We start from the raw sequence: 8,518 nt of genomic DNA, 5'->3' as shown, positions 1-8,518 counted from the left end.
TTTATAAAGACAATTATTTTTTTAAAAGTGTTAAAGAACCTAAAACAAAATTTTTATGCTCAAATACTAAAATCAATTTTTCGACTATGGTCAGAGCCCTTAAGCAATTTATATATTGTAACGTTTAAAAATAAAAACAAAAAAAAACTCTGGAACCCGTGTATGGGGCTTGAAATGCTACAAAAGAGAATTGACGTCAATGCATTATGATGTCCTTGCATTGGGTTTATATTTAGCAATGCGAACAGTAGAATTTGTCACAAACTTTTTTCTTTGACCTTCTTCTCCATCATGCAGGGCAGATCTTCAACAATATGATCCTAGAAAGGTAATAAAAACATGTTTTTTGTTCGTGTTCTTTCATATTCCCGGGTTCAAGGGCTGTTGGACGCATTCATACCTACACCCCCTTATCACAGACCCACTGAGACTCATTCCCACTGGAAAATTGGCCAAAATATCGTGCTTGATCGTCCCCAGTGGAAAATTATACTCCGATTTTTATCCCTGCTGAACATAATCAGATAAGCAAATCCTGCGAAATGTCATGCTAATTTTTCCATCCCCACTTAATTTTCTGGCTTGAAAACAATGCTATAAAAAACATGGGGCTATCAATTCCAATCAAGTTTTTGTCCGGGTCTGTTAGAGTGGGTGTATACTTTATTAAGAAAGTGTCTTTCAGTAGATTCATAAATTTTAAAAATCTAAAAAGGTGGCAATTTATTGCAAGAAAAATTCTCTCCCTTTACTGTATATATTGGAAACAAGTTTGTCACAGTAAAATCTTCTTCACATAATATTGATTAAAATGTAAGTTTACTAAAATGTACTTTTAACATATCGACCCCTGCTAGGTATCTTTGGTTTGTTGATTTGGGGTTATACTTTCTCTTATCAGTGATCATTTCTCAATGTCACCTTAGTTCTTTCCCAAATGTTAAGTCCATTTTTAACATTCCCCAACCCTAGTTCCCCGGGATAATACCGTGAAGGATAAATGAAAATCTGGAGACTTCATTTTTGTATTCCTTATAGGCGCTGATTTATCCAGCAACCTATAAGCTGACAAACGATGGCACACCTGCTAACCCTTTTGTTGTTGAAAGTTGCATTGTGGGAATCCTCATTTGCCATATTTTGTAATTCTGATCTAGGTGGTCTTCTGGATTGCGAAGGTAACGAAAATCAACTTGTGTAATTCCTTTATTGGGCCAGCAGTGGTTCGCGTGAATGCATGAATGGGCTTTTTTACTTGTACGTGAATGAGTGCAAACTGGAAAAAAAAGCTGCGTGAATGCGTGAATTTAAGGTTCACTGGTGGGGGGGGGGGGAGCACTTTTTATGTCAGCCTCTTTTTCAAAGGTTTGGACCCTACCATGAGTATAAAATAAAGTGTATGAGTATTATCAATAATCTGATTTCAGAGAAAGGTAAACTATGGTGCTCACAATATTTAAACCCCTCTGTCCGTATGCATGCAGTTTAAATTATAAAGCCCTTTCATTAGATACAACTCGAAATCTAACACTTTCTATGAATTTGATTTGTTTGGATAAAAGTGTTTCAAGGAAAAGCAGATAAGAATTTATACAGCGGAGTTTCCATAACTCGAACACACACGGGGAACATAAATTTGTTTGAGTTATGGAGTAAGGTTTATAAGGTATTGTTAACTGAAGGGACAATAAAATTCGTTCAAACTATTGAGTCTTTCGAGGTTCAAGTTAAGGAGACTCCACATGATAAACCAATTCTCATAGTTGCTCGATTTTTTATTTTGAAAATCAATATCTTCAACTTGAGAATTTAACTTCTTCCTTCAGACAAAGATTTTGGTGATTACCGTCAGAAATGTATGGTCACAATAGTGAAATATAGTGGAGGGACAATCACCACTCCACAATGCATGCCTAATTCAGCATCATTAGAAAGATGCGGAACAAGTTTCACCAGATTCGGTAATACCACAACGGTAATAATTTTTTTCTTTTTACAGTTACGCAAAAAAATTTATCAAAATTTGCCAGATTGCTGTGGTAGATATGCTCCAGCAAATGATGGTCAAACAATACTTATAAACGAGAGGCAAATCCTAGCACTCCTAGCGGCACCCCTATCACGCCACCGCGCAAGAAAATATTTTATGATTACGTTCGCCAATATTTGTTCATCCCACATTTTCAGTGAATGCTAGCCTGATTCAAACGGGAAAAAATACGGCAAGAAAACAAAGCCTATGAAGCCATACAGTAGACTTTCGCTAATTTGAACTTCTATCATTCAAATCTTTCTATAATTCCAAGTATATCGTTAGCCCCATCAAGAACACCCCCTTCTCACAGACTCGGTAGGAATTTTTCAGCCATGGGGGGGGGGTAAAAATAATGCTTTGAAACTCGATGCGGATTGATATTGTCATAATCTTTATGGCTGAGAATTTAAATTCCATTGTTTTAAAGTCAGCATTCATTGGGGATGGGACAAACAGCATTATATTTTGCAGTGAGGATTCTTTTATTTGATTATTTTCAGTGGGGGGCAAATATTGGAGTATAAGTTTCCACTGGGGAGGATATTTTGGCCAATTTTTCTAGTGGGATGGGGTCCCAGTCAGTCTGTGCCACTAACTCGATCATGAGTGGAAATTCCCGAAATGGGAAGATTCATCCGAAATGGAAAGAACCTTCCCGAACGGGAAATTAACTTGACACCCAAACGGGTAAGAGTTAAAAAAACGGGAAGAAGCGGGAAAACAAGGAAAACTCGATTGGGTTGGAACTTCCCGCTTGGGAAGTTTACGCAGTTTTTTCACAATTTAACAAGAATTCTACACGGTAAAGTTTACTTTTCTTTCGGTGAAAAACCTTAAAATTTGATGCTTTTTCACATCCAAAAAGTTTCAACTTTCGCCGGTCATCGTACAGCTTCGCCGAAGATTCAGTCAATTTTCAACTTCCCAAAGAGGAAGAATCTTCCCAAACGGGCAGAAAAAGTTAGAGTAAGTTCTTCCCGTTCGGAAAGGTTCTTCCCATTTCGGAAGAATCTTCCCGATCGAGTTAGTGTTGGTTAGTGGCACAGACTGCCAGTGGATCTGTGATTATTTTCCCCCGTTTGAGTTCAAATTAGCGAGAGTCATGGCGTTCCAAAGTTAGATTTAGAACGCCATGACGAGAGTCAAATGTATCTTACGTTTTGAGTACTGCTAATTTGTTTTATCGCTTTAGACGTGTTGTTGTGATACAGACAGTTGCAACAGCCCTGACTTCATTACGAACTGTGGATTTGAAGAGTATGTGGAGCAAGGCTTTAAATGTTTTCAAAATGTAACAACGAACGGGGTGGAAGAACTATCTTCAAAACAAACATGCAGCAGTAAGTTTATTGTTTGGATAGCCTTTTTCATAACTTTAAAGTCACGAACAACCGAGCTGGGGACCTCGTTTTCAAAATATTGCTATGGTAATTGATTCCCAGAGGAGCTCGTAAGCAGTTTACTCTACAGGGTGTCCCTAATAAAAGTATCGAGTTTGAACATGCGATTGAGTAAAAAAGTTTGTGTGTGTTATCGCTAAAATATAAGAACGTTCTCCATCACATAGGCTCATTACAAAAGGTAGTTACAACGTATAAATTAATCAATAGCCCTTTTTACTATTCCCCTGTTGCATAAATGTACGTCTTTAAAAATCAAAATTAATAAATTTCTACCGCTGCCTAGTTTTACTTTTTTATTGTTCCATACATTCCATTTTTATTATTTTCATAGTTTTACATACGATTCTTTACAAACATGTTTTAATTGTTGCGTTTTTCTCATGATCGTAATTTCGTTGCATTTGTAAACAGGCAGAGTATGTTTTTATTGTTACGTAATGACAAAGAAGAGGGAGAGCTTAAAATACAATTTTGTGAATACACACTTAAAACTTTCTACTCAATCGCATGTTCAAACTCGATACTTTTATTAGGGACACCCTGTATTTATAAAAGTAACATTTCAAGACTCAAGGGATATAATCATTTAAGTGGCTGCGTTTAGACCATTGAGTTTAAAGCCCAAAGGGCTAGAGTTCAATCTCTAACCTTTCCCAGGCAAGAAAAAGTGAAGCCTTAAAAAATGCGCCGCATTTTTGACAACAGATTGAATCTAGCAATTCCTTTGTTTACGATTGATATTTTTTTCGAAATTTAGCGGTAAATTTTAGTTTCAATCTGTCATTTGTGTAAAAACCAGGCGAGCCGCTCAAGGCCCCGCAACTTTGGTAGGATTTGTTGGCTTCAAATCCTCCCAAGGAGATTGACTTCTAGCCCTTCGGGCTTATATTTCATTGGTTTAGACAAGCCTGGCATTTGTAATTGCTTGCAGTATTCTTTCAAATTCTATTGTTCCGCGCAATTGTTCGGTTTGTCAAATGTCTAATGATGCCAGCGTGTTGGCATTTCGTTGGCATTTGAAATGCCATTTTGAGCAAAGGAATCCCCTTTTCTGGCATTTCAAATCAAACAAAGGAACCAAAACAAAGAGAAAAAATGACATTTTTTGATTTTTTAAGTATTTGCACGTTTTTTATTCAGTTCTTTCTATAGATTGTAAAGATTTGCAATAGCCTAGCCCTACGGCAAAAAGTTTCAGTCTTAATGACTGCAGTTTTTGAGAAATTCCATGTTTTTCATTGTTTGATCTGTCAAAGTCGAACTTGAGGGAATCACCTTTTCAGTAATGACTCTAAAAAGACGATTCCTTAAATGCCATGACATAAAATACAATGGAAAAGCTATTAAAATCGAATCCCTCATGAGCAAATGCCAAATTACAAATGCCAGATGGTCTAAACGCATCCAGTAATGGTTTCAAAACGAGGCAATCGTTTGCACTCAAAATAATTTATGAAAAGGCCTACTGTATAGTTTGAAAAACAGCTGCGGGCCGACTGGCGGATCAGGTTGTATTTCGGTGGTTAGAAGAAAATATCGGATTTTCTATTTTAGCTAGCCTTGACGTTACGGTGAATGGACTTTCATAGTGTCCTCCCCCCCTCTTTTAAAAGGAGGGGGAATTTTTTTTTCAGAAAATAGGAAAAGGGGGGGGGGGCAAAATGGTTTTCAAAAATCTAGGGGGGGTAATCAAAAGGGGGGGGGAGAAAAAATGGCCCCAAAAAGTCTAGGGGGGGGGGGAGAAAAAATCTGGGGACATTATTTTTTTCTACTGTGGAAATCTTTCTGGTGTGGCCTATCGCTTTGTAAATAAATCGATTAGAAGTTATCTTTCACTAGCAGTTCATTTTTAACTTTTCATTTCACTCTGTGGAAACTTTTTTTTCAATTCTTCATTGTATATATAACAGAGATAACGTGAATAGAAGCATCAAGAACAAATTGAAAAAAAAAATTTCTAGGGGGGGGGGATTTTTTTTCAAATCTCAGGGGGGGATTTAAAAGGGGGGGGAGAGGGATTTTTTTCCATTTTCTAGGGGGGGGACCAACCTACTAGGACACTATGACTTTTTTACTTTTTTTCGGACTTTTTTGTAAGAAATATCTACTGCTAATTCAGTGTTTGATGGCGAGTGTTAGGAGCCTCGTACGCCCCTGTAACAATCGGCGAATTAGTTCGATCCGTCTAGGTCATTAGATGGCCAAATTTACCTCGCCAAGGATAAATGAAGTAACTTCGGCCAACCTATAATAGTTTGCAGGAACCTTGTCTATGATACTTGTTGTGCGTTATTATCAAAATATTTTTTTTGAAAAATTTGATGGTTCGTTATATGATCTTAGTTTTTTGAACTGTTTACCGGTCATTTAGGACTGGGTTTTTTCTAAGGTTTCAATTTATTACTAAACGTTTTAGCGGATGCTCATAAGTCACACCCAATTTATAGTTGTTGATTTAAAACCTTGTTTTCTTCTTTAGATAGATTATTTGGAGGGTTCAAGGACAAGTGTATGTATTACAAGCTACAGAACGAAACCGTCACTACTACGACGCAATCTTGTTTTCCTGAAAATGCTGACTTTGCATGTGGTGAAACCATCACTAAGGGTAACCAAGAAGGCAAAGTTTGTTGTTGTGATGAACCATTTTGTAATGATGATGAATTCATTGCTACATGTTTTCCACCCAACTCGAGTGTTTTGACAAAAACAAATATATTCTTATTACTACTTGTTGCCGTACTTCACATCATACGCGTGATAAACTAAAAATACTTATATATACACCATCAATTTTTTAGGCATTTTGAATTCATTTAGAATAGAAAAAAGATATCGAATAAAAGCATTAACGAAAAATTGTTGTGACTCATACTCTCGGGTACCTAAAGCGCCCCCACCCCCGTTAATAACTTTTTCAGAGGATTTTCCACCAGGGGCATTTTTTATCGCAATACCCTTTACCCTTGCTTAACAACCTAACAATATTGTGAAAGTTGCCTTACTCTTAGGTTCCAAATAAACGCCCCCCCCTGCTTGTTTATTTTTCGGAAATTTTTTCCAAACCCTCCGGACCTTATTAGGACCCCCCCTTTTGTTCATTTTCAAGAATATTTTCGATATTTGCACGACTCTAGATCTGCAAAGAGTAGGATGTTTGCCTTTAGTGATATACCAGATTACACAGAGGATTGGATGCAAGATGAAATATCTGATGGAAATGTACAGAGCGAAGAAAGACTATTCAAGAATTTAGTTGTTGATCAAATTGGATTTATAATAACTTCACTTTTGGACCTGATTCTCCGTGACAGCGTTTTGGAGAGGAAGGTGACTTTGTTAACTTTGCCACTCTCTCATGAGTGCTTAAAATTTGGCGTGATTAAAAAGTTCCGCTGGAGGACCTTTAATACGTTGAACTGCATGATATAATTCAGGTGCTAGTTAATAGTTGAACTTTTTCTGCTTTATTTTAGGCATAGATTACCCATAAATCCATGATTGTTTGAAACTATGAGTTGTATTGTATGAATTTGACGCTTTCAAACATTGTTGTCCTTCATAGTTTGCACCCCTTTTTTAAAAGGGAGTGCAAACCCCTAATTTACCCCTACTTTAATCGGATTAATTTTCGCGAGATTAAATTTCGCGATTTCGCGAATTTTTGCCATTTTCGCGAAATTAAAACTCGCGAACACGCGTGAGATTCCTGATTCGCGAAATTAAATCCACCACAAAACTTTTAAAATTGTATTTTTGGCGGAGAAACTAGTTCCAAGTCTCCATTTATGGCAAAAAATGGCTATTTTCAGCTGTTTTCTGGCTTATTCGCGAAATTAAATCCACGCGAAATATTTCAAAACTCTGACTCGCGAAATTAAATCCAGAAAATTTCGCCATTTTTTTAGCTCGCGAAATTTAATCTCGCCAAATTTAATCCGGTTAAAGTAATTTGTGAGGAGCCTTTGTAGGGGGTACCAACATTTACCTGAAAAACTGGGGGAATAGGAGGAAGAGATTAAAAAAAAACTCCAATGATATTCACCCTTGTTCCTTGGGTGGATATCATTGGAGTTTTTTTTTGTTTTTTTTCTTCAATTTTCATCTTAAGGGCGCGATCACAAGGTTCAGCTCAAAACGAGGCTAAAACTCTCTTTTATCAAAGATTTTCTGTGTGCAAAATTTCAGCCGAATCATAGAAATCTCTAACCTTTCTCAGGCAAGAAAAAGTGAGGCCACTTATTTTCCATCCAGAACGCTCTGCAATCATGACGACGGGTTATATATAGCGGTTCCTTTGTTTTTGAGGACTGCATTTTTTTAAATCTAGCGATAGATTTTACTTTAAATCAGTCGTTTGTGTAAAAACCACGCGCGGGCGTACTGGATGGGAAATTAAGTAGCTTCATTTCCCATCCAAAATTCCTACTCTAGCACCTTCGGGGCTTTAACCTCAATGGTCAAGCCCCCCGTACACGCTTTTTTTATAAGAATACACTTTAGAAGAATGTCCATGATGAAAATGGCCAAAAAACTAAGAATAGTGCTAGGAATATCACAATCATGGAATTTGGCTACTCATGCTAAGAATGTCATTTTTAGAGTATTTTCAATTATAAATTGCCAATTACCCTCAAGTATAAGGCTCACTCTTTTCACAAAAATGCCATTTTATGCTTGAGACGTATGTTCTAAATGTTAAATCTAGTTTGAATTAGGATCCTAACCTAAGAATACCGTAAGAATATCTTAGGATGATTTTCCCAAAAAAATTAAGAATATCCTTGATGAAATGGATTTACACCATTCTTTTTTATAAAAAAAAGGGTGTACCTCCTTTTTCCTCAGCCCCAACCACCTCCAACTGTAGCCTGGGAATCCAGACTCAAAATTTCAGAAATAAACTCTTACCTCAACATACAAAGTTTAGATTTTAGAGTCTGGTGCAACTAAAAAAGTCTGATACAATTTGAATGACACAGTCCGTCTGTGAGTGAACCCTTGTTGACAGACTTTCAAAACTTTGGATACCCCGAAAACTAAATACCCCAAACTACTTTTAAACTACATCAAAACATCA

At 36.8% G+C, this 8,518-nt stretch overlaps 1 protein-coding gene across 2 annotated transcripts; it reads left to right on the top strand.

Moving 5' to 3' along the window:
* Positions 1-201: 201 nt before the first annotated feature.
* Positions 202-6,286, top strand: LOC136815003 (uncharacterized). 2 transcript variants are annotated; one of them, XM_067071437.1, is made up of 5 exons: positions 205-328; positions 1,039-1,178; positions 1,827-1,975; positions 3,228-3,375; positions 5,918-6,286. In XM_067071437.1, exons 2-5 carry the CDS (start codon positions 1,076-1,078, stop codon positions 6,205-6,207), a joined length of 690 nt encoding a protein of 229 aa, XP_066927538.1. In that variant the 5' UTR covers positions 205-328; positions 1,039-1,075; the 3' UTR covers positions 6,208-6,286. The 2 variants fall into 2 exon arrangements, with proteins under 2 accessions (XP_066927539.1, XP_066927538.1); XM_067071438.1 differs by lacking the exon at positions 1,039-1,178 and having other exon boundaries at positions 202-328.
* The last annotated feature ends 2,232 nt before the right edge of the window (positions 6,287-8,518 follow it).

The sequence above is a fragment of the Clytia hemisphaerica genome, unplaced genomic scaffold, assembly GCF_902728285.1.
Source record: "Clytia hemisphaerica strain Z4C2 unplaced genomic scaffold, Clytia hemisphaerica genome assembly, whole genome shotgun sequence".
NCBI classification, from domain to species: Eukaryota; Metazoa; Cnidaria; class Hydrozoa; order Leptothecata; family Clytiidae; genus Clytia; species Clytia hemisphaerica.
Note: the sequence above shows the minus strand (reverse complement) of the source record. Positions and strands in the feature narration are given on the sequence as shown.

Excerpts from the sequence above, each read along its gene's own strand:
- LOC136815003 (XM_067071437.1), top strand. The coding sequence starts at position 1,076 with ATGGCACACCTGCTAACCCTTTTGTTGTTGAAAGTTGCATTGTGGGAA. Across the intron at positions 1,179-1,826 it reads TGGTCTTCTGGATTGCGAAG|ACAAAGATTTTGGTGATTAC; the intron begins GTAACGAAAATC and ends TTCTTCCTTCAG. Across the intron at positions 3,376-5,917 it reads TTCAAAACAAACATGCAGCA|ATAGATTATTTGGAGGGTTC; the intron begins GTAAGTTTATTG and ends TTTCTTCTTTAG.